This window comes from Sturnus vulgaris, chromosome Z, assembly GCF_052056855.1.
Source record: "Sturnus vulgaris isolate bStuVul1 chromosome Z, bStuVul1.hap1, whole genome shotgun sequence".
Taxonomy (NCBI): domain Eukaryota; kingdom Metazoa; phylum Chordata; class Aves; order Passeriformes; family Sturnidae; genus Sturnus; species Sturnus vulgaris.
Window position 1 is genome coordinate 74401863 of NC_142283.1, and position 24682 is coordinate 74426544.

General features: G+C 50.9%; 6 protein-coding genes across 39 annotated transcripts in view; 1 reads left to right on the forward strand and 5 right to left on the reverse strand.

The window, feature by feature from the left end:
- Positions 1-24682, forward strand: part of UBAP2 (ubiquitin associated protein 2) — a 224130-nt gene that overhangs the window by 191387 nt on the left and 8061 nt on the right. For 19 of the 34 annotated variants that reach the window (XM_088156698.1, XM_088156708.1, XM_088156719.1 and 16 more), the window contains 2 exons: positions 23880-23958; positions 24416-24478. In XM_088156698.1, coding sequence (XP_088012824.1) covers positions 23880-23958; positions 24416-24478 — 142 coding nt within the window. The remainder of the gene's footprint in view (positions 1-23879; positions 23959-24415; positions 24479-24682) is intronic. The other 15 variants (XM_088156716.1, XM_088156725.1, XM_088156728.1 and 12 more) reach the window with 1 other exon arrangement.
- LOC148219937 (interferon-like) lies at positions 1923-2498 on the reverse strand. Its single transcript, XM_088156312.1, has one exon. It carries the CDS (start codon positions 2496-2498, stop codon positions 1923-1925), a length of 576 nt encoding a protein of 191 aa, XP_088012438.1.
- Positions 5686-6261, reverse strand: LOC148219938 (interferon-like). Its single transcript, XM_088156313.1, has one exon. It carries the CDS (start codon positions 6259-6261, stop codon positions 5686-5688), a length of 576 nt encoding a protein of 191 aa, XP_088012439.1.
- LOC148219939 (interferon-like) lies at positions 9445-10020 on the reverse strand. The gene has a single exon (XM_088156315.1). It carries the CDS (start codon positions 10018-10020, stop codon positions 9445-9447), a length of 576 nt encoding a protein of 191 aa, XP_088012441.1.
- Positions 13208-13833, reverse strand: LOC148219940 (interferon-like). The gene has a single exon (XM_088156734.1). The coding sequence runs from the start codon at positions 13781-13783 to the stop codon at positions 13208-13210; it is 576 nt and encodes a 191-aa protein (XP_088012860.1). The 5' UTR covers positions 13784-13833.
- Positions 20182-20892, reverse strand: LOC106865001 (interferon-like). The gene has a single exon (XM_014894821.2). It carries the CDS (start codon positions 20890-20892, stop codon positions 20182-20184), a length of 711 nt encoding a protein of 236 aa, XP_014750307.2.

The following is a 24682-nucleotide window of genomic DNA, read 5'->3' on the forward strand; positions in this document are numbered from 1 at the left end:
GTGGAGATGAGCCGTTGTTTGTAGCCTGGCGTGTCAGCGAGCTGCAGCCGCAGTGCGGAAGTCGTCAAAGGCCAAGGGTGGGAGCCCTGCATGAAGAATGAAGGTGCCAAGGGCAGCGTAGGATAGGATGAGGTTTGAGCCCACGGAGGGAACCGGAATATGTTGGCGTGCATTGGGACCTGATGAGATTCACGCGTGAGTGCTGAGGGAATTGTTCTATGGAGTTGCTTGGCCAAGGTGGATGATTTTTGGGAAGCGGTGCTTGTCAGTTGAAGTCCTTGGAAAGTGGAAGTAGGGAAATACAACGGCTGTTTTTGCAAAGGGAAAAGCAGAAGAGCGTGGGAACTGCAGAGCAGTGAGTGTGAGCTTTGTTGCAGGCCAAATGATGAGGCTGCTTCTCCGGGAAAGAGAAATTCCGCTAAGACGGCTGGAAAACAAGGAGGTGATTGGTAGGAGGGAAGATGGCTTTGCGAAGTGGAAGCTCGCCATTCCCGGAAGTTTTGTTGTTCTGTGGCTCGGGCTAGGCAGCACTGGTGGCTAGGGGCAGAGGGAGTGACCCGGTGTGCCTGGACTTGTGCAAAGGGTTTGACGCTGTCCTACACGACCTCGTTGCTGATCCATGGATTGGATGGCTGGAGTACGGCATGGCTTAAAGTGATGAGCTGCAGCGTGTCTTTCCGGCATGTCGTGGTTTAGGGCAATTTTGGGAGGAAACCTCTGAATGGGGTCCGTCTAGGAAAGAGATTCAAGTAGTCCCTCCCCCAGCTGGTTTGAGGAAATACTTCCTTGGAGAGAAGTGGAAAATAAACTCTTTATTTAACCGGGAGAGCGCTTCCCAGCCCAAAAGTGAACGTACTAAACCGCAAAGCCTCTTGCTGCTCCGAAGAGATGACAAATTCAGAAGAGTCCCTTTGGTGGGTCGCAGCCCGGCTCACTCAGTCTGTTCTCAGTCCCTCCGATGCCCGGAAATGCCGCAGCCCAGGCCAGACCTAGTGGGCCACGGCTGTGAGCTCCTGGGGCTCTTCTGGGTTTTCAGTCCGGAGCAGGTTGGAACAACTCCGAGAAGAAGGTTAAAAAAAAAAAATAAGGTAAAATAAAAGAAAATCCCTCCAAAAACCCGCCAGAGTCCAGGTAGCTTCTTGGCGTCAGCTAGGCAGAACAAGTAAGCAAAAGCAAAGGAGAGCCTCTGTGCAGCTGTCCACTGTGCATAGCACAGTCAGTGTGAAGGATGCTGGGGAGCTAGTGCAGTCTGTGATAACAAACTCAGCGCCTATTGCCTCCTCCTTGACTCCTGGACCCAGTCTTAAAGCTGCAGAACTCAATTTGCAAGACCAAGAGAAGATTGGGGATACAAGCATCCTAAAGTGGCCCCAATGCACAGCCTCGGGGTGTTTTTATTTGGTGGTGATGGCCAAAATTTGGCCGTGTTTTTCCAAAGGGGTTGCTGCAGGATCATGCTTGGGCAAGTGGCGTGTGGAAGAGTGGGCAGAGGATGTTTGGAGCAGGACTGGGGGTAGGTGTTGAGTGGAGACGGTTGTCCTCTGGCCCAAAGAGTAGCTGCAGTGCTAGTGAGATGAGAGGCAGTGGCGAGCATTTTTGTCCTAGGTCTTTATTTTTTCTGGCATATAGAAGTGAGTAAGTAGAAGAATAAATAGCTGAATAAATAAATAAACAAACAAACAAACAAATAAATAAATGAACAAATAAATAAATAAAATAAACAAGTCACGGTGTAACCACGTCGAGGAAGTCCTTTGTGCGAATCCCTGGGAGAGGCTGTATGAATGCAGGCGCAGTGGCTGTAGGCTGCGGTTGCCGTGCGGTGCTTCCAGCCGTGTCCGTTGTCCCAGGTTGGGGGGGTGAGGTGGGTTTGGGGCGCAGGTGTGGGGGCGTGGGGGTGGGTTGGTGTGTGGGCGTTGGTGCTAGCGGCGCATGGCGCGCGTGAGGCTGTGGAGGTGCCGTAAAGAGGCGCGAGCTTCGAGGCGGACGTGGTCCCAGGCGCAGGCGCTGTGGTTGTGGGCGTGGAGGAAGCTCTGGATGCGACTGAAGTACTTGTTGATGGTGAGCAGCGGGTTGCGTGGTCCTTGGAAGAGCGCGGCGTTGTCGGGGAGGCATTGCTCGAGGTGGTGGACGTGGTGCTGGAGTTTGTTGAGGAGGGCGCTGCGAGGCTGGGCGGGCCAGTGCTGGCGGGTGGCGTTGGTGCTGAGGGTGTGGAAGAGGTGCTGGAGGATGCGCAGGGCGGTGGCGGCGGCTTGGCGCGGGAGGAGGTTGTTGTGCGGGAGGGTGTCGGGGAAGAAGGGCCGCTCTTGGAGGTGGCAGGGCTGGGCGTGGCTGGGAGCCATGTCGTGGAGGAGGCGCAGGGCGTCGCCGGGGAAGGCGTCGTCGTGTGTCCAGAGGTGTTGGCAGGCGAGGGTGGTGGCGAGAGCGGTGAGGAGGAGCAGGAGGGCCGTGGCTGCGTGCGGCAGGCGTGGCCGTGTGGCTGTGGGCGCAGCAGCCATGCTGGGGCTGTGTGTGCTGTGGGGTGGTGCTGGGCAGGAGGCTGGTGGGGCTGGGTGGCGCTGGTTGTGCCGGTGGTGGCTGTGCTTGGGGTGCTGCGGGGCTTGGGGCTTTGTATGGCGGCAGGTTTCCCTTCATCGCTTTCTGATTGCTGGGAGTTTCCGCCCGTGCTTTCCAGTCGGGGCTGGTGGCTGTGGTGGTCTCGGGGCAGCGTTTTGTTGGGGTGCGTGTGGTTGGGGATTGTGGTGGCAGCGGTGTGCCGGGGGAGAGTGGCAGTAGTGGGTTGTGAAAGCGATGGGTCAGAGGCGTCGGGGCCAGGTGTGTTGGGGAGGGGTGTTGGGTGTTCCCTGGCAGCTGCAGGGCCAGCTTTAGGGCCTGTAGTGTGCAGCTGAAGTCTCCTATGTGCCTAGGATCGGTTTCCACCTGGAAAGCTGTGGTAGTGGCTGTGGTCACTTTTCCTTTCAGTTTGTGGCTTGCCTTTATTTTCATCTTTGCCAGCGTTTTCCTTTTGTGGTTGCAAAGGATGTGCAGTGATGTCAAGTGGGCCGGGCCTGGGTTTCTCGGTCATGCAGTGAATGCCTGGGGCAGTGGCGGTGTGCAAGGGGCTGTCTGTGGGCATGGGCCTTGGAGCCGTGAGAGTGTTCTTGCACGGAGGTTGCCTTGGTGCACTCTTGGATTCTGAAGTGTCAGCCAGCAAGACATGAAAAAACTAGGCAAAGCGAAGGAGGAGTGGGAAAAGAGGAAGAGCTTTGCTGCTCGTGCATTGCTTGCTTTGTGTCCGTGACCCCACGTGTTGAGCCCCCGTGCGTGGGCACGGTTGTTTTTGCCCTGCTTGCGTGGATGAGGCAGCAGAGAGCGAAAGGCGACTGTCGTCCGTCAAAGAAGTGCTGTTGTGTTTTGGAATTGGTAGTGGCCTCTCCTGGGTGAGCGTGTCCCGCTCAGGGCTCTTTAGTTCGTGAGCGGGAGGGCTGGAGCTCTTGGAGGGGATGGCTGTGGAGATGCAGGGAGGAGCCGAGCACATGACTTGTGAGAAAGGCTGGGGGAGCCGAGCTTCTTCTTCAGCTGGAGTAGAGAAGATTTGCAGGTAGTTTCAGATGTCTTTAAAGAAAGGCCCAAAATGCAGGGAGCGGTGAAGAGGAATTGGTGGTGCTTTGAGATGTGCGTGGGGGATGATGTGGCTGGGGCTTGTGGGGACATAGTGGGATTGTTGCTATGAGTGGAGTGTGGAATTTGAAACTTTTAGGCTTTTGGGGAAAAGAGGCTGTGGAGATGAGCCGTTGTTTGTAGCCTGGCGTGTCAGCGAGCTGCAGCCGCAGTGCGGAAGTCGTCAAAGGCCAAGGGTGGGAGCCCTGCATGAAGAATGAAGGTGCCAAGGGCAGCGTAGGATAGGATGAGGTTTGAGCCCACGGAGGGAACCGGAATATGTTGGCGTGCATTGGGACCTGATGAGATTCACGCGTGAGTGCTGAGGGAATTGTTCTATGGAGTTGCTTGGCCAAGGTGGATGATTTTTGGGAAGCGGTGCTTGTCAGTTGAAGTCCTTGGAAAGTGGAAGTAGGGAAATACGACGGCTGTTTTTGCAAAGGGAAAAGCAGAAGAGCGTGGGAACTGCAGAGCAGTGAGTGTGAGCTTTGTTGCAGGCCAAACGATGAGGCTGCTTCTCCGGGAAAGAGAAATTCCGCTAAGACGGCTGGAAAACAAGGAGGTGATTGGTAGGAGGGAAGATGGCTTTGCGAAGTGGAAGCTCGCCATTCCCGGAAGTTTTGTTGTTCTGTGGCTCGGGCTAGGCAGCACTGGTGGCTAGGGGCAGAGGGAGTGACCTGGTGTGCCTGGACTTGTGCAAAGGGTTTGACGCTGTCCTACACGACCTCGTTGCTGATCCATGGATTGGATGGCTGGAGTACGGCATGGCTTAAAGTGATGAGCTGCAGCGTGTCTTTCCGGCATGTCGTGGTTTAGGGCAATTTTGGGAGGAAACCTCTGAATGGGGTCCGTCTAGGAAAGAGATTCAAGTAGTCCCTCCCCCAGCTGGTTTGAGGAAATACTTCCTTGGAGAGAAGTGGAAAATAAACTCTTTATTTAACCGGGAGAGCGCTTCCCAGCCCAAAAGTGAACGTACTAAACCGCAAAGCCTCTTGCTGCTCCGAAGAGGTGACAAATTCAGAAGAGTCCCTTTGGTGGGTCGCAGCCCGGCTCACTCAGTCTGTTCTCAGTCCCTCCGATGCCCGGAAATGCCGCAGCCCAGGCCAGACCTAGTGGGCCACGGGTGTGAGCTCCTGGGGCTCTTCTGGGTTTTCAGTCCGGAGCAGGTTGGAACAACTCCGAGAAGAAGGTTAAAAAAAAAAAATAAGATAAAATAAAAGAAAATCCCTCCAAAAACCCGCCAGAGTCCAGGTAGCTTCTTGGCGTCAGCTAGGCAGAACAAGTAAGCAAAAGCAAAGGAGAGCCTCTGTGCAGCTGTCCACTGTGCATAGCACAGTCAGTGTGAAGGATGCTGGGGAGCTAGTGCAGTCTGTGATAACAAACTCAGCGCCTATTGCCTCCTCCTTGACTCCTGGACCCAGTCTTAAAGCTGCAGAACTCAATTTGCAAGACCAAGAGAAGATTGGGGATACAAGCATCCTAAAGTGGCCCCAATGCACAGCCTCGGGGTGTTTTTATTTGGTGGTGATGGCCAAAATTTGGCCGTGTTTTTCCAAAGGGGTTGCTGCAGGATCATGCTTGGGCAAGTGGCGTGTGGAAGAGTGGGCAGAGGATGTTTGGAGCAGGACTGGGGGTAGGTGTTGAGTGGAGACGGTTGTCCTCTGGCCCAAAGAGTAGCTGCAGTGCTAGTGAGATGAGAGGCAGTGGCGAGCATTTTTGTCCTAGGTCTTTATTTTTTCTGGCATATAGAAGTGAGTAAGTAGAAGAATAAATAGCTGAATAAATAAATAAACAAACAAACAAACAAACAAATAAATAAATGAACAAATAAATAAATAAAATAAACAAGTCACGGTGTAACCACGTCGAGGAAGTCCTTTGTGCGAATCCCTGGGAGAGGCTGTATGAATGCAGGCGCAGTGGCTGTAGGCTGCGGTTGCCGTGCGGTGCTTCCAGCCGTGTCCGTTGTCCCAGGTTGGGGGGGTGAGGTGGGTTTGGGGCGCAGGTGTGGGGGCGTGGGGGTGGGTTGGTGTGTGGGCGTTGGTGCTAGCGGCGCATGGCGCGCGTGAGGCTGTGGAGGTGCCGTAAAGAGGCGCGAGCTTCGAGGCGGACGTGGTCCCAGGCGCAGGCGCTGTGGTTGTGGGCGTGGAGGAAGCTCTGGATGCGACTGAAGTACTTGTTGATGGTGAGCAGCGGGTTGCGTGGTCCTTGGAAGAGCGCGGCGTTGTCGGGGAGGCATTGCTCGAGGTGGTGGACGTGGTGCTGGAGTTTGTTGAGGAGGGCGCTGCGAGGCTGGGCGGGCCAGTGCTGGCGGGTGGCGTTGGTGCTGAGGGTGTGGAAGAGGTGCTGGAGGATGCGCAGGGCGGTGGCGGCGGCTTGGCGCGGGAGGAGGTTGTTGTGCGGGAGGGTGTCGGGGAAGAAGGGCCGCTCTTGGAGGTGGCAGGGCTGGGCGTGGCTGGGAGCCATGTCGTGGAGGAGGCGCAGGGCGTCGCCGGGGAAGGCGTCGTCGTGTGTCCAGAGGTGTTGGCAGGCGAGGGTGGTGGCGAGAGCGGTGAGGAGGAGCAGGAGGGCCGTGGCTGCGTGCGGCAGGCGTGGCCGTGTGGCTGTGGGCGCAGCAGCCATGCTGGGGCTGTGTGTGCTGTGGGGTGGTGCTGGGCAGGAGGCTGGTGGGGCTGGGTGGCGCTGGTTGTGCCGGTGGTGGCTGTGCTTGGGGTGCTGCGGGGCTTGGGGCTTTGTATGGCGGCAGGTTTCCCTTCATCGCTTTCTGATTGCTGGGAGTTTCCGCCCGTGCTTTCCAGTCGGGGCTGGTGGCTGTGGTGGTCTCGGGGCAGCGTTTTGTTGGGGTGCGTGTGGTTGGGGATTGTGGTGGCAGCGGTGTGCCGGGGGAGAGTGGCAGTAGTGGGTTGTGAAAGCGATGGGTCAGAGGCGTCGGGGCCAGGTGCGTTGGGGAGGGGTGTTGGGTGTTCCCTTGCAGCTGCAGGGCCAGCTTTAGGGCCTGTAGTGTGCAGCTGAAGTCTCCTATGTGCCTAGGATCGGTTTCCACCTGGAAAGCTGTGGTAGTGGCTGTGGTCACTTTTCCTTTCAGTTTGTGGCTTGCCTTTATTTTCATCTTTGCCAGCGTTTTCCTTTTGTGGTTGCAAAGGATGTGCAGTGATGTCAAGTGGGCCGGGCCTGGGTTTCTCGGTCATGCAGTGAATGCCTGGGGCAGTGGCGGTGTGCAAGGGGCTGTCTGTGGGCATGGGCCTTGGAGCCGTGAGAGTGTTCTTGCACGGAGGTTGCCTTGGTGCACTCTTGGATTCTGAAGTGTCAGCCAGCAAGACATGAAAAAACTAGGCAAAGCGAAGGAGGAGTGGGAAAAGAGGAAGAGCTTTGCTGCTCGTGCGTTGCTTGCTTTGTGTCCGTGGCCCCACGTGTTGAGCCCCCGTGCGTGGGCACGGTTGTTTTTGCCCTGCTTGCGTGGATGAGGCAGCAGAGAGCGAAAGGCGACTGTCGTCCGTCAAAGAAGTGCTGTTGTGTTTTGGAATTGGTAGAGGCCTCTCCTGGGAGAGCGTGTCCCGCTCAGGGCTCTTTAGTTCGTGAGCGGGAGGGCTGGAGCTCTTGGAGGGGATGGCTGTGGAGATGCAGGGAGGAGCCGAGCACATGACTTGTGAGAAAGGCTGGGGGAGCCGAGCTTCTTCTTCAGCTGGAGTAGAGAAGATTTGCAGGTAGTTTCAGATGTCTTTAAAGAAAGGCCCAAAATGCAGGGAGCGGTGAAGAGGAATTGGTGGTGCTTTGAGATGTGCGTGGGGGATGATGTGGCTGGGGCTTGTGGGGACATAGTGGGATTGTTGCTATGAGTGGAGTGTGGAATTTGAAACTTTTAGGCTTTTGGGGAAAAGAGGCTGTGGAGATGAGCCGTTGTTTGTAGCCTGGCGTGTCAGCGAGCTGCAGCCGCAGTGCGGAAGTCGTCAAAGGCCAAGGGTGGGAGCCCTGCATGAAGAATGAAGGTGCCAAGGGCAGCGTAGGATAGGATGAGGTTTGAGCCCACGGAGGGAACCGGAATATGTTGGCGTGCATTGGGACCTGATGAGATTCACGCGTGAGTGCTGAGGGAATTGTTCTATGGAGTTGCTTGGCCAAGGTGGATGATTTTTGGGAAGCGGTGCTTGTCAGTTGAAGTCCTTGGAAAGTGGAAGTAGGGAAATACAACGGCTGTTTTTGCAAAGGGAAAAGCAGAAGAGCGTGGGAACTGCAGAGCAGTGAGTGTGAGCTTTGTTGCAGGCCAAATGATGAGGCTGCTTCTCCGGGAAAGAGAAATTCCGCTAAGACGGCTGGAAAACAAGGAGGTGATTGGTAGGAGGGAAGATGGCTTTGCGAAGTGGAAGCTCGCCATTCCCGGAAGTTTTGTTGTTCTGTGGCTCGGGCTAGGCAGCACTGGTGGCTAGGGGCAGAGGGAGTGACCCGGTGTGCCTGGACTTGTGCAAAGGGTTTGACGCTGTCCTACACGACCTCGTTGCTGATCCATGGATTGGATGGCTGGAGTACGGCATGGCTTAAAGTGATGAGCTGCAGCGTGTCTTTCCGGCATGTCGTGGTTTAGGGCAATTTTGGGAGGAAACCTCTGAATGGGGTCCGTCTAGGAAAGAGATTCAAGTAGTCCCTCCCCCAGCTGGTTTGAGGAAATACTTCCTTGGAGAGAAGTGGAAAATAAACTCTTTATTTAACCGGGAGAGCGCTTCCCAGCCCAAAAGTGAACGTACTAAACCGCAAAGCCTCTTGCTGCTCCGAAGAGATGACAAATTCAGAAGAGTCCCTTTGGTGGGTCGCAGCCCGGCTCACTCAGTCTGTTCTCAGTCCCTCCGATGCCCGGAAATGCCGCAGCCCAGGCCAGACCTAGTGGGCCACGGCTGTGAGCTCCTGGGGCTCTTCTGGGTTTTCAGTCCGGAGCAGGTTGGAACAACTCCGAGAAGAAGGTTAAAAAAAAAAAATAAGGTAAAATAAAAGAAAATCCCTCCAAAAACCCGCCAGAGTCCAGGTAGCTTCTTGGCGTCAGCTAGGCAGAACAAGTAAGCAAAAGCAAAGGAGAGCCTCTGTGCAGCTGTCCACTGTGCATAGCACAGTCAGTGTGAAGGATGCTGGGGAGCTAGTGCAGTCTGTGATAACAAACTCAGCGCCTATTGCCTCCTCCTTGACTCCTGGACCCAGTCTTAAAGCTGCAGAACTCAATTTGCAAGACCAAGAGAAGATTGGGGATACAAGCATCCTAAAGTGGCCCCAATGCACAGCCTCGGGGTGTTTTTATTTGGTGGTGATGGCCAAAATTTGGCCGTGTTTTTCCAAAGGGGTTGCTGCAGGATCATGCTTGGGCAAGTGGCGTGTGGAAGAGTGGGCAGAGGATGTTTGGAGCAGGACTGGGGGTAGGTGTTGAGTGGAGACGGTTGTCCTCTGGCCCAAAGAGTAGCTGCAGTGCTAGTGAGATGAGAGGCAGTGGCGAGCATTTTTGTCCTAGGTCTTTATTTTTTCTGGCATATAGAAGTGAGTAAGTAGAAGAATAAATAGCTGAATAAATAAATAAACAAACAAACAAACAAATAAATAAATGAACAAATAAATAAATAAAATAAACAAGTCACGGTGTAACCACGTCGAGGAAGTCCTTTGTGCGAATCCCTGGGAGAGGCTGTATGAATGCAGGCGCAGTGGCTGTAGGCTGCGGTTGCCGTGCGGTGCTTCCAGCCGTGTCCGTTGTCCCAGGTTGGGGGGGTGAGGTGGGTTTGGGGCGCAGGTGTGGGGGCGTGGGGGTGGGTTGGTGTGTGGGCGTTGGTGCTAGCGGCGCATGGCGCGCGTGAGGCTGTGGAGGTGCCGTAAAGAGGCGCGAGCTTCGAGGCGGACGTGGTCCCAGGCGCAGGCGCTGTGGTTGTGGGCGTGGAGGAAGCTCTGGATGCGACTGAAGTACTTGTTGATGGTGAGCAGCGGGTTGCGTGGTCCTTGGAAGAGCGCGGCGTTGTCGGGGAGGCATTGCTCGAGGTGGTGGACGTGGTGCTGGAGTTTGTTGAGGAGGGCGCTGCGAGGCTGGGCGGGCCAGTGCTGGCGGGTGGCGTTGGTGCTGAGGGTGTGGAAGAGGTGCTGGAGGATGCGCAGGGCGGTGGCGGCGGCTTGGCGCGGGAGGAGGTTGTTGTGCGGGAGGGTGTCGGGGAAGAAGGGCCGCTCTTGGAGGTGGCAGGGCTGGGCGTGGCTGGGAGCCATGTCGTGGAGGAGGCGCAGGGCGTCGCCGGGGAAGGCGTCGTCGTGTGTCCAGAGGTGTTGGCAGGCGAGGGTGGTGGCGAGAGCGGTGAGGAGGAGCAGGAGGGCCGTGGCTGCGTGCGGCAGGCGTGGCCGTGTGGCTGTGGGCGCAGCAGCCATGCTGGGGCTGTGTGTGCTGTGGGGTGGTGCTGGGCAGGAGGCTGGTGGGGCTGGGTGGCGCTGGTTGTGCCGGTGGTGGCTGTGCTTGGGGTGCTGCGGGGCTTGGGGCTTTGTATGGCGGCAGGTTTCCCTTCATCGCTTTCTGATTGCTGGGAGTTTCCGCCCGTGCTTTCCAGTCGGGGCTGGTGGCTGTGGTGGTCTCGGGGCAGCGTTTTGTTGGGGTGCGTGTGGTTGGGGATTGTGGTGGCAGCGGTGTGCCGGGGGAGAGTGGCAGTAGTGGGTTGTGAAAGCGATGGGTCAGAGGCGTCGGGGCCAGGTGCGTTGGGGAGGGGTGTTGGGTGTTCCCTTGCAGCTGCAGGGCCAGCTTTAGGGCCTGTAGTGTGCAGCTGAAGTCTCCTATGTGCCTAGGATCGGTTTCCACCTGGAAAGCTGTGGTAGTGGCTGTGGTCACTTTTCCTTTCAGTTTGTGGCTTGCCTTTATTTTCATCTTTGCCAGCGTTTTCCTTTTGTGGTTGCAAAGGATGTGCAGTGATGTCAAGTGGGCCGGGCCTGGGTTTCTCGGTCATGCAGTGAATGCCTGGGGCAGTGGCGGTGTGCAAGGGGCTGTCTGTGGGCATGGGCCTTGGAGCCGTGAGAGTGTTCTTGCACGGAGGTTGCCTTGGTGCACTCTTGGATTCTGAAGTGTCAGCCAGCAAGACATGAAAAAACTAGGCAAAGCGAAGGAGGAGTGGGAAAAGAGGAAGAGCTTTGCTGCTCGTGCGTTGCTTGCTTTGTGTCCGTGGCCCCACGTGTTGAGCCCCCGTGCGTGGGCACGGTTGTTTTTGCCCTGCTTGCGTGGATGAGGCAGCAGAGAGCGAAAGGCGACTGTCGTCCGTCAAAGAAGTGCTGTTGTGTTTTGGAATTGGTAGAGGCCTCTCCTGGGAGAGCGTGTCCCGCTCAGGGCTCTTTAGTTCGTGAGCGGGAGGGCTGGAGCTCTTGGAGGGGATGGCTGTGGAGATGCAGGGAGGAGCCGAGCACATGACTTGTGAGAAAGGCTGGGGGAGCCGAGCTTCTTCTTCAGCTGGAGTAGAGAAGATTTGCAGGTAGTTTCAGATGTCTTTAAAGAAAGGCCCAAAATGCAGGGAGCGGTGAAGAGGAATTGGTGGTGCTTTGAGATGTGCGTGGGGGATGATGTGGCTGGGGCTTGTGGGGACATAGTGGGATTGTTGCTATGAGTGGAGTGTGGAATTTGAAACTTTTAGGCTTTTGGGGAAAAGAGGCTGTGGAGATGAGCCGTTGTTTGTAGCCTGGCGTGTCAGCGAGCTGCAGCCGCAGTGCGGAAGTCGTCAAAGGCCAAGGGTGGGAGCCCTGCATGAAGAATGAAGGTGCCAAGGGCAGCGTAGGATAGGATGAGGTTTGAGCCCACGGAGGGAACCGGAATATGTTGGCGTGCATTGGGACCTGATGAGATTCACGCGTGAGTGCTGAGGGAATTGTTCTATGGAGTTGCTTGGCCAAGGTGGATGATTTTTGGGAAGCGGTGCTTGTCAGTTGAAGTCCTTGGAAAGTGGAAGTAGGGAAATACAACGGCTGTTTTTGCAAAGGGAAAAGCAGAAGAGCGTGGGAACTGCAGAGCAGTGAGTGTGAGCTTTGTTGCAGGCCAAATGATGAGGCTGCTTCTCCGGGAAAGAGAAATTCCGCTAAGACGGCTGGAAAACAAGGAGGTGATTGGTAGGAGGGAAGATGGCTTTGCGAAGTGGAAGCTCGCCATTCCCGGAAGTTTTGTTGTTCTGTGGCTCGGGCTAGGCAGCACTGGTGGCTAGGGGCAGAGGGAGTGACCCGGTGTGCCTGGACTTGTGCAAAGGGTTTGACGCTGTCCTACACGACCTCGTTGCTGATCCATGGATTGGATGGCTGGAGTACGGCATGGCTTAAAGTGATGAGCTGCAGCGTGTCTTTCCGGCATGTCGTGGTTTAGGGCAATTTTGGGAGGAAACCTCTGAATGGGGTCCGTCTAGGAAAGAGATTCAAGTAGTCCCTCCCCCAGCTGGTTTGAGGAAATACTTCCTTGGAGAGAAGTGGAAAATAAACTCTTTATTTAACCGGGAGAGCGCTTCCCAGCCCAAAAGTGAACGTACTAAACCGCAAAGCCTCTTGCTGCTCCGAAGAGATGACAAATTCAGAAGAGTCCCTTTGGTGGGTCGCAGCCCGGCTCACTCAGTCTGTTCTCAGTCCCTCCGATGCCCGGAAATGCCGCAGCCCAGGCCAGACCTAGTGGGCCACGGCTGTGAGCTCCTGGGGCTCTTCTGGGTTTTCAGTCCGGAGCAGGTTGGAACAACTCCGAGAAGAAGGTTAAAAAAAAAAAATAAGGTAAAATAAAAGAAAATCCCTCCAAAAACCCGCCAGAGTCCAGGTAGCTTCTTGGCGTCAGCTAGGCAGAACAAGTAAGCAAAAGCAAAGGAGAGCCTCTGTGCAGCTGTCCACTGTGCATAGCACAGTCAGTGTGAAGGATGCTGGGGAGCTAGTGCAGTCTGTGATAACAAACTCAGCGCCTATTGCCTCCTCCTTGACTCCTGGACCCAGTCTTAAAGCTGCAGAACTCAATTTGCAAGACCAAGAGAAGATTGGGGATACAAGCATCCTAAAGTGGCCCCAATGCACAGCCTCGGGGTGTTTTTATTTGGTGGTGATGGCCAAAATTTGGCCGTGTTTTTCCAAAGGGGTTGCTGCAGGATCATGCTTGGGCAAGTGGCGTGTGGAAGAGTGGGCAGAGGATGTTTGGAGCAGGACTGGGGGTAGGTGTTGAGTGGAGACGGTTGTCCTCTGGCCCAAAGAGTAGCTGCAGTGCTAGTGAGATGAGAGGCAGTGGCGAGCATTTTTGTCCTAGGTCTTTATTTTTTCTGGCATATAGAAGTGAGTAAGTAGAAGAATAAATAGCTGAATAAATAAATAAACAAACAAACAAACAAACAAATAAATAAATGAACAAATAAATAAATAAAATAAACAAGTCACGGTGTAACCACCTCGAGGAAGTCCTTTGTGCGAATCCCTGGGAGAGGCTGTATGAATGCAGGCGCAGTGGCTGTAGGCTGCGGTTGCCGTGCGGTGCTTCCAGCCGTGTCCGTTGTCCCAGGTTGGGGGGGTGAGGTGGGTTTGGGGCGCAGGTGTGGGGGCGTGGGGGTGGGTTGGTGTGTGGGCGTTGGTGCTAGCGGCGCATGGCGCGCGTGAGGCTGTGGAGGTGCCGTAAAGAGGCGCGAGCTTCGAGGCGGACGTGGTCCCAGGCGCAGGCGCTGTGGTTGTGGGCGTGGAGGAAGCTCTGGATGCGACTGAAGTACTTGTTGATGGTGAGCAGCGGGTTGCGTGGTCCTTGGAAGAGCGCGGCGTTGTCGGGGAGGCATTGCTCGAGGTGGTGGACGTGGTGCTGGAGTTTGTTGAGGAGGGCGCTGCGAGGCTGGGCGGGCCAGTGCTGGCGGGTGGCGTTGGTGCTGAGGGTGTGGAAGAGGTGCTGGAGGATGCGCAGGGCGGTGGCGGCGGCTTGGCGCGGGAGGAGGTTGTTGTGCGGGAGGGTGTCGGGGAAGAAGGGCCTCTCTTGGAGGTGGCAGGGCTGGGCGTGGCTGGGAGCCATGTCGTGGAGGAGGCGCAGGGCGTCGCCGGGGAAGGCGTCGTCGTGTGTCCAGAGGTGTTGGCAGGCGAGGGTGGTGGCGAGAGCGGTGAGGAGGAGCAGGAGGGCCGTGGCTGCGTGCGGCAGGCGTGGCCGTGTGGCTGTGGGCGCAGCAGCCATGCTGGGGCTGTGTGTGCTGTGGGGTGGTGCTGGGCAGGAGGCTGGTGGGGCTGGGTGGCGCTGGTTGTGCCGGTGGTGGCTGTGCTTGGGGTGCTGCGGGGCTTGGGGCTTTGTATGGCGGCAGATTTCCCTTCATCGCTTTCTGATTGCTGGGAGTTTCCGCCCGTGCTTTCCAGTCGGGGCTGGTGGCTGTGGTGGTCTCGGGGCAGCGTTTTGTTGGGGTGTGTGTGGTTTGGGATGGTGTTTTTCATTGTTTTCTTTTCTCTATATTTTAGGTTGCTGGTGTGTTTTGTGGTGGTGTTGGTGGTTGAATTGCCTAATTAGTACCATATCTTTTTTTTGCAATGATGATGTGGGGTTTTTGTGGTTTTCTTCTTCTTTCGGAGCATCTCTCATTCCCCTGTGTTTCGCTGAATTTCCCTTCTTTCTGTTATCTGGTCACTCTACTTCCGTTGTCATGTAGTATCTTGGATTTTTCCATTTTTCTAGCATTATTTGTAATGTTGTTAAAATTTTGTTTCTTTTGTAAGAGTGCTAGTATCAATGTCCCTGAACTCCTCTAAAATGAAGAATTTTGAGGATTGTAAGGTAGTGTTTCCTAACAGAGATTTGCATTGGTGGTGATTTGCCAACTGACTTCCCAGTTCAGAAAAAAGGAAGTGGTCCTGCTGTTAAGTAACTATTAATTAGCTGGTAAGTTACTGGTGAGGTGCTGAGCTGTTACAATTTTCCTTGCTTTTAATCTATGTGAGTTAATTATTTTATTGTGTAAAATTGCAATTGTACCCTTTAACTGCAGGGGTTTGCATCACACACCTTCTACTGTTTTCTGTGGATAGTTTTGCCTTGGAGGTAATAACCTCTAGGTTATTCCGTGAGGTTTAACAAAAGTCATTGGGTTAATTGTATTGTTCTCTAGGTTTTTATTAAGCTGGCTTTTGAAGGATTGGTGTAATAGGGCAGTGTACAAGTAGTTACCCTTATTGGTAATGTGTCATATGTAATTCTAATCAAAATTATTTTATCATCGTCATAATTCATTTTCATAATTGTTTTTTCCCTTATAAATATATTTCCCACATAAATGTATAAATAAATGTGTCCATAATCTGCCAGACAAAGTTTTATTACAAAGGCTCAGTTTCACCTATATAATTCTTTAGAGATGAACCATTTGCTGAACCTAGGACTAGGATTAGATTAAGTTGCACCCACACTTCTTTGAGAAGGAGTTTAGCAAGCAATAAGGTCCTTTCTGAACCTCAATGGGAAGCCTTCCCTGATAAATGTTGTCCAAAGCTTCCATTCTGCCTGGGATACTTCTCAAGTCTGCTTAAAATTCTCCGTTAGGTGTTCTTGGTTTTCTATCTACCGAATGTTTATTTTCTTTATATTCATACAAATAAATTGTTTCTTTCTAGCCTTTGAAAGAGTTGTAAAGTGGTTTATTTCTCAGGATCCTCAGGAGCTCCTTAAGTCATTTAGTCGAGGAGGTGGCTCTGGGTCTAAGCACCTGAGCACTGAATGTTTGTTGATGAAGTTTCTGCAGTCTCTTGCTTCCCTTTCCAGTTTGACTTTCATTGTGACAGTCTTTAAGAAATCTCCTCCGAGCTGTTGATTTTTAACAATAAAAGATTTTTAAAAACTAATTTTAATTGTCTGTTTTGACCTGGACAAAGTGCAGTGTGATGCTATCAGAAGAGCCTGCTCTTGTCCTTGTCTACTGATGCTTTTAGATAGGTCTCCAGGAGTGGTTATCACTCAACCTCTCTAATTCCTATTCTGGTGTTGTATCACCAGAATATAAAAAGTAATTCAAATGCATTTATTCTTTTATGTTTGAATTCCCCGTATTCCAGTGTGTGTCATTACCACCACTCCTGTTTTTGTCCGAGAGTGGTTAGTTCCTTCAGCTGCCTCAGTAAAGACAGAACCAATGAGGTCTCATTCCTGACATCACAGGGTTCTTCTGGATAGGAGCAGGAGGAGGACAATGTGGAAGTTTCATCTTGAGAAGTCCTGCTGTGTACTTGAGTATATAAGAGAGCTGGTGGAAAAGCTCACCGAGCCACTCCTTATCATGTACCACCAGTCGTGGCTAACCAAGGTGGTCCCAGCCAATTGGAGGGTGGCTAGTGTAATGCTTATCTGCAGAAAGTGTCAGAAGCAGAATCTGGGGAGCTACAGGCCTGTCAGCCTGACCTTGGTGCTGGGAAAGCTTGAGTGCATATCACATGGCACATACAAGAGATCCAGGGGATCAGGCTGGCGTGGGTTTGTGAAAGGCATAGCTCCAATCTCCCTCTGTAACATGGTGGCTCTTTTAGTGGATGAGGGAAAGTGCAGGGACGTTGACTTCCTGGACTTTAGAACTAGAGTGTTTGACACTGTATCCCATAGAATTCTCTTGGAAACATCAGCTGCCTGTGGCTTGGACACTCTATGTTCTGAGTTAAAAACTGTCTGATGGCCTGGCCCAGAGAGTGCTGGTGAATGGCATTACTTGCAGCAGGCAGCTGGTCACTAGTGGTGTTCCCCAGGGCTCTGTTCTGGGGCTAGCCCTGTTACTTGTATTGATGATCTCAGTGAGGGAATCAAGAGCTCCTTTAGTCACTTTGAGGACAGCACCGAGTTGGGTGGGAGTGTGGATGTGCTGGAGGGCAGGGAGGCTCTGCAGAGGGATCTGCTCAGGCTGGATCCATGGGCTGAGCCCAGTGGTGTGAGGTTCAACAAGGCCAAGTGCCGGGCCCTGCCATTGAGTCACAGCAACCCCCTGCAGCTCCGGCTGGGACAGGGTGGCTGGAAAGCTGCTGAGAGGGAAAGGAGCTGGAGGTGCTGGTTTTCAGTGGCTGGGCATGAGCTGGAGTGTGCCCAGGTGGCCAAGAAGGCCAATGGCACCGGGCTTGTGTCAGCAGTACTGTGGCCAGCAGGAGCAGGACAGTGCCCATCCCCCTGTGCTGGGGGCACTGGTGAGGCCACACCTGGAATCTTGTGTTCAGCTTTGTTTCCTCACAGCAAGAAGGGCACTGAGGTGCTGGAGAGTGTCCAGAGAAGGAAATGGAGCTGGGGAAGCATCTGTAGAGTGAATCATATGAGGAGCAGCTGAGGGAACTGGGGGCGTTTAGTGTGAGGAAAAGGAGACTCGGGGGAACCTTATCGTTCTCTACAATGATCTAAAAGAAGGTTATAACCATGTAGGGATTGGCCTTTTCTCCCAGCAACTAGCAATAGGAAAGGAAAATGGCCTCAAGTTGTGCCAGGAGAGGGTCAGGTTGGATATTAGGGAAAAATTCTTCACTGAAGGAGTGGTCAAGCATTGGAACAGACTCCCTAGGGAAGTGGGGAGTCACCATCCCTGGAAGTGTTCAAAAATTGAGTACATGTGGCACTTCATGATACAGCTTAATGGTATTTGGTCAAAAGGTTTGATGATCTTGGAAGTCTTTTCTAACCTTAATGATTCTATGATTCTGTATTTGGTCCTCTTGTTTTGTTACTCAGCTAAATGGGAAATAATCATTAGTGTTTGCACAGAGTGGTGTCCTTGCAGTTATGCAGTGGTGGAAGTTGTTTGAGCACAGGAAACAACCTCTTTGTGCCATGCAGGAGGAAGCCAGAGCTGCTGACCTGGGGGGATACTTTTGAGTTGGTGGTTGGAGAGTGAAGCAACTGCTGCTGGTGATATGTGCGTGTCCTGGTTTCAGTTCACAACCAGGCAGAAACACCAATTTAGTGTAGTGGTTTTGCTTCATCAATTTGAAATTTTCCTGCTGTGAGATAGGATTAGGAGGAAGGCAAAACAGGCTCAACTTTAAATGGTACAAAGAAAAACTTTATTACTAGAAACTATAAGAAAAAAAACCACCTCAGAATAAAATTTTAGGCCACTCTTCCTCCCTCCACACACTTCTTTTCTTTCACACTGAGAATGTACAGAAAACAACTCAGTCAGTTTACCAAATCTAAAATAGTCTTTCATCAATTCACTTAGGAGACCTCCCTCTTCAGTCTATGGAGATTTCTCTACAACAAACAGTTTTCTCGTGGCCTTGATGTCACAATGATCAGCCACTTGGGAGAACGGAGATCTGATCACTGTGTAGAAATCCCTTCCTCAACTAACAGTTTTCCCATAACCATTATTGAGGACTGTATCAACTTATGAGGCACACTTTAAGGATTATAACAGTTCAAACAAAAGCTCGGTTCATCTTTGAAAACAGAGGCTTTTCTTCCTCTTCTTCCCTGGGGAGAAGTAGGGATCTTCTCACTATTCAAGCTTAGTGGATCACAGCAATTTCAATATCTGCTTACTTTAACACAAATACTTCTGCTCATATCTACAGTTAGAACAGTCATATCCATCCCATAATATCGTATGTGTTACAGGGAAACAAGAGCCTCTTCTCCATAGCATAAAAAAGAGAGAAATTTCAGTCCATGACTCTCCTCCTTCCCTCATCTGGGACCTGACTCTTCCTTCTGTCTGACCTCAGTGTTTTCATGTTGGTTTTGTGCATATCATCATCTTGGTCCTCTTCTTTCATCAGGAGAGAGAATAAAGTATTTGCCAAGTCTTATTCTGGGCATTGAAAGAGTTAATACTTGCCTGGGCAGCAGAGAGTTCCATGGGGCGGCTGGAGCTGTTTACAGCGAAGGGCCTTTCAAGGCCATGCTGGAGGTGGATTAGGATCGTAAGGGCCCAGCCAGAAAGCAGTGACGAGTTTTCTGGCTCCATGGTTGTTGTTTTCTGGCATTTGCTACCCTCAATTCCAGCTGTGGGCTGGGGATCTTCCATGGGGGTGTTCCCTCCACCCAGCCCGTGTGGGCAGTGGTCAGGCCCGGCTGCCTGGAGCCTCTCTTGAGCCATGGGCTCCCTGGCCACGCCAGAGGGGGCTAGGATCATAGCAACAGGTGTCTCCTCACCTTCTATTGGGGCCCCTGGTTGAAAATGGGGCCCAGTGGCTTCCTGAGCTCTGCCCGCTTGCCCCTGCCCAGCCTGGGCCATGCAGCAAGAGCTTGGGCCGGTGTTACCTTGTGAGAGGTCGGAAGGGAAAGAGAGCTTTCCCGAGGTTTTTTGTCTTTACATGTGTGTGTCGCAAAGACACATAAACTTTCTCATTGGTGTAACAGTGTGTCAGCATTAAAAATCCAACACTGATTGGTCCTTGTCAGGTACAAGGGAGACTGTCCAGGTCTTGGCCGGTAAAAATTGCAGGAAACTTTTTCAAACCACCACAGTAGGCAGTTCCCTTCATGGGGAATGCTGTGCTGGTTGGGTTGGACTACATTGGGTGATGGTGTTTGGGTGATGGATCTCTTTGCTTGCTAATGATGTGTTGGGGTGAAGAAGGACAAGGACAATGTGCTCTGTGTGCTCTAGCAGGTCCCCATAACCACTGGAGTCTAAGCACAGCCAGGAGCATCTTGGACCAGTTGTGGCAGCTGTAGCAGAGCAGTGAGCAGTTCTGGACATCCCCTGTAGATTTTGTTTCTTCTTTTTGGTGTTTCTTGGGTGAAGTCGGTAGCACCGGGCTTCTGTACCTTGTTCAAATCTTTGCAGACCTTGACGGATTCCCTCCTCGATTCTTTGAGGTGTACCTTGTCTATGCCATCCTGTTGTTTCCAAAACAGTGCTGTGGCATTGCAGAATGGTTGTATGTGGTGGGTTGATGGTTAAGAGGTGACTTTCATGTCTTGGCATTACTGGAGGATCTGGAAGGAAGAGTGTGGTGGTGGAAGAGGAGGAAGGCATCACGTGCCATCAGGGGCAAATGGGTGCCCCAACGGTCTGGCAGCTGTAAGAGATGCCTGGGGACTACAGGACCACCATTCCCTGAGAATGGTCTGCTGTCCATAGCCTTTGACCCAGGCAGGAGGTGTTGGCAAGATAGGCTGCAGGAGGGCTGCATCTCTGCCTGCCTGAAGAGACTGTGTCTTTGCCTGTCAGGTATCAGCATGGAGCACAATGGCCACAGCTTTGCTTTTTTGTTCTTTTTTGTTTAATCAAAAAGTCTTTATTTCTAACAAAATAATAAATAAATAAATAAATAAATAAATAAATAAATAAATAAATACATGGCTGGCCAAATAAATAAATTATTAAGTTAATTAATTAAATAAGTAAGTAAACAGAGATCTGTGATAAATAGTGATTGGCATAAGAGTCCCACAGTAGTTCCCCAGTGTCCACAATCCCCTTCCCGTTCATCAGGTGAGCCTGCAGTCTAGATGAACGTAATAACTCCACAGGTAATAAGTACCATCTTTATCCCCAGTGCCTCGCAGCTGTCCATGAGTGTGTACCGCAGAATTTTCCTCCTCCTTCCTCTCCCGTGGCCGTGGCTGGGATGCCACAGACTGACCCCAGCGTCACCACGGTCATACCCCTTTCCCAATCAGTTCATCATTCTGGTCAGAAGAGATCTGACTGGTACTGAGTGATCCCGGCTTGGGCTGCTGCTGTCACCACTCAATCCATGGCCACTGGTGCTGGCTGGGGAGGGGTGTTTGCTCTCCGTGGGTTTAGTGGGGTCCAGAGCAGCTTGGTGCTTCATTTGCCGTATGAGTCTGTCCACGTATTGGAAGCAGATACGAGCTTCGAGGCGGACGTGGTCCCAGGCACAGGCGCTGTGGTTGTTGTCGTGGAGGAAGCTCTGGATGCGACTGAAGTACTTGTTGATGGTGAGCCGCGCGTTGCGTGGTCCTTGGAAGAGCGCGGCGTTGTCGGGGAGGCATTGCTCGAGGTGGTGGACGTGGTGCTGGAGTTTGTTGAGGAGGGCGCTGCGAGGCTGGGCGGGCCAGTGCTGGCGGGTGGCGTTGGTGCTGAGGGTGTGGAAGAGGTGCTGGAGGATGCGCAGGGCGGTGGCGGCGGCTTGGCGCGGGAGGAGGTTGTTGTGCGGGAGGGTGTCGGGGAAGAAGGGCCTCTCTTGGAGGTGGCAGGGCTGGGCGTGGCTGGGAGCCATGTCCTGGAGAAGCTGCAGTGCATCCCCAATATCGTGGGTCCGCAGGTGGTGACACGGGAGGCTGGTGGAAGGAGCCACGATGAGGAGCAGGAGTGCCAGGGTGCTGTGCCACTGGCAGGGCTGTGCACATCCAGGTACAGCCATGGCGGAGCTTTGGGTGCTGTGCAGGAGCCTCGTCTGGCTTGGTCGTGGTGGCTGCTGTGCTCGGGGTGCTCCCGGGTTTGCAGTTTTATGTACCCATGCCCATGCTTTCCTTTCATCACCATCTTGTAGAGAATTTCCCGTTTCTGTTTTCACTTTTGGTTTTTTCGTTTGCTTTCTTCTGAGGGCTTTTTTGGTGCTTGTCACTGACCAGGAGTGGGCGCTGCTATGAGAATGGGAGCTGACACTTTCTCAGGGCTGCTGCCAGGGGGAAGCCTGGCTACTGTGCTATTACAGAAGATGAAAGTGCGACAGAAGTTTTCCGGTGGCTGTGTTTCAGGATTGTCTTTTCATCTTTTTTGTGTGTTGCCTTTTTTGGGGTTTTATTTTAAAATTTCTTTACCTATCAGCATTTATTTTTTTTTCTTATTTTATGCTCCAATATTATTTGTATATAATGTTAATTTTCCATGTAGTTAGTGTTTTCTTATATTTCTTACTGAATTGTTAGTCTCTCAGTCCTTTTAAATTCTATTCATATGTATATATATTTTTTTAATAATTTTTATTTTTTCTGTGGCACCTGCAACTTTGCTAGTGCAAGAGGTTTTCTTCTCTCTGCAAAATCTTGCAGAATATTTTTGGAGCCATTTCTCATACCCCTGTATCCAGAGTTAATTACCCTTGGAATGTTGGTAGTTAGAAATAAATGTGCAGATGTCACAAAGGATTTTTCATCAACTGTTCGTGCAGTGTTTGTCCTTTCTAGATTTTGGTTTTTATTTTTTATCGTGTTGTGATTTTTTTGTGCAAATGTGGCAGTGTTAGATGCAGAAGCATCTAAGTTAGGGGCAGAAGTAGGTGAGAATATTTCTATTTCATGTGCCAGTCCACTTACATGTGAAAAGTGAAAGTGGGCAAAGTTCCAAGTGAGAGTCGTCACTGCTTCCTGTGTAAATTCCAGCAGTAAGAGATTCCCATGTTTGCTGATAAAGCAAGAATGGGATTTTCTCCTGAGGCTATTTTTTTTTTTTTTTTATTTAACTCAAGTAATGTGCATATTGTTGCTGTAAATTCTCACTGTGGATTTTTTCGTTGTTTGGGTTCTTTTGGTGCATGTTACTTTGGGGTATGCTGTCTTCTCTGTTCGTCTGTTGCAGAGATCTTATCAATGTGTCAGCTGGTGCATGTGGTACCCAGTGAGCTGCTGCGTGGAACTTAAATCTATTATATCTCATGACTTACCCTTTTTTCATCCTTTTCTGCCTCACTTTTTGAGCCTATTTCTGATATTTCACTTTTGCTTTTAGGCAGCTTCTTTTGTAGGTCAGGAGATATCTGTGGCGTTTGAAGAGCAGTGTCTTCCCTGATACTTTCGTTTTGGCAGACATGAAGTGCAGGCATAACTGCCTTGCACTCATATTTTCTAATGAGTTTTTAGTTTGAATATGTGTATGCACAAGTAGGATACAGATATTCAGTACTGATGTGGTTTTCCCCTGCCTGAGATGCAGTGGGTATAATTGCAACCCTTACACCCTCTTCTCATGTGGATTTGATTATATTTTGTCTAGTTTGTATAGGGAGGAAATGTTAGTATGTCAGTTCATACCTGCTGAATTGTGTTCATACCTCTTCTCTAGATGTTCTTTTTGTGGCATTTTCATCAGGTTAAGAGAACGCTGCTTTTGAATAACCTGCTAAGACTTTAAATGTGAATTTAGTTGTGTTTTGCCAAGTGATTCATTCTGGAGCTCCTAAGGGGGAATTACCAGGGAAGGCAAGGTTAATGATGCAATAGCACCATTACAAGTTACAGAAAGCACCTACAATACTAAAACTTTGCCACATTATTTCATGTTCAGTAATGGAGGATTGGGTGTAGGAGACAGAGAAGTGCACGGAAGTGGAACAAGGTGGACGGTGCTGTCAACTCTGAGAAAACATTTGAGGTGTTATGGCATTTGCAGAGATTGCAGTATGATAAAGGAGGAGACTTTTCCAGTGTTTGAAAATGTGGAAATGGATACATTACTACTTAAAGCATTATCTCTTTCTGGATTGGAGGCGATGAGGAGTAGAACATGAAAATTAGGAGGGAAAAAAACAGATTACTAGACCCACAGGTGAACTTCACCCAGAGAGAGAATGGCAAACTTCTTACCTTTTCTCCTTGTAGAAGACCTAGAAAAATGATCTGAGGCAGTTGTTTCCACCTTTTCTATGCACCCTATCAGCAAAAATTTGTGAGCACTCACCTTCAGTGTATTTTTATTTCTGAATTATATACATACACTCCTGTGCTAATATATATGTTATAAAACATACACAAAAATAAAAATTTTAAAAGAAGATAAAGGTTAAACAAACACTGTTTCTAAATTCTCTTAAGTTGTATTTATCAAAGGTATCAAATCCATTTTCTTCCTGCACCCCGATGGGTTGTGATACATACTCCATTTTGGAGACTATGACCTGTAAAGTAGTTTAAATAAATTTTCCAGTCATCCAATTTTTCTCTCTTTTAATGTTTTTGCTGTTTTCGCAGCTGACATTTCCACTTTTAGAAAACAGGGCATAGTACAAGGGCAAAACCCTTAGACTTACATCTATGTTGTGATTACAGTCCTGGTCTGACCCAGAACCTTTTACCCACAATGGTCAGTTCTCTTTCAGGCAGTCTCACTGGAACATGGCAGTTCAGAACTGGGAGCTGTGTGGGAAATCACTTTGTTATTGCCTTTAATTTACCATTAAGAGATGAAATATTTGTGTATAATACTAAAAGTGTCTATCAAGTAGGTTTATTTTTAGCTTGAGGATCTAGGTAGATTTTCAGCTCTGCTGCACAATGTGAGGTCAGGTTCCACCCAAACCTTCCTTAGTTCTTGCTTTTAGATTTTTATTCTCTGTCTAGTGTTCAGTTCATAAGATCTGTCCAGCTATGTTGCAGTTTCAACTATTAATAAATAGTGTTGTCTCTTTCCAAGGATTACTATGGCATTACATTCCCTGCTCCTGCAACCTTGACAGGCAGAGATGGGAGCCTTGCTAACAACCCGTACTCAGGTGAGTGCTAGTTAAAGATGAGAATGGCAAGTGAGATATGCTGGTTTCTCAGTGCAGGTCATCCTGCTATTGCTCAAAGAGGAGTTTGTTTTCTCTTCTGTGGTCAAAGAAGCCCCTCCTTGTTCCTGCTCTTGTTCTTTAGCTGTCATTGTGCAAAGAAAATATTAATGCCATCCAGGATTTCAGCCAGTGATTTTCATCCACTGCCAGTTGATTACATCTTAGAACTGTAGCCATAGGTATTGTAGTTGCTATAATGATGGTATTAAGTGCTGTTGGTTGGGAGTGAGGTAGAAGGGATTGATGTATGTCACTTCCTTGGTAAACATGTGAACATGTTGCTCTGTAGGCTGCCAGAAAGTACAAGTGTTTGTGAATTTTCTGCTTCATGATCATTTCTCTTGGGAGGCTGTTTTTGGGTTAATAACTGAATTTCCCTTCCTACTTCTTCAATAAGGTGGCCCACGATGCAAGCCTTGCTTTCCTGGCCTTCAGCTACTGTCTTCAGAACTTTGGTGGTGTGAGGAACTGGACATCTTAACTAGTCATGCTTGACAAATAAACAGACATTGGCAAAAATGTACCCATCACTGCCTGTAAATCCTAACCTGCTTTCAGCCCATGAAGCTTAGCTAAACAGGTTAACCTCCAGAAGAGTCACACTTTAACCCAACAACCATTGGCTCTCTGGCTATTTACCATGCTTCTGCTTTTAGCATATTTT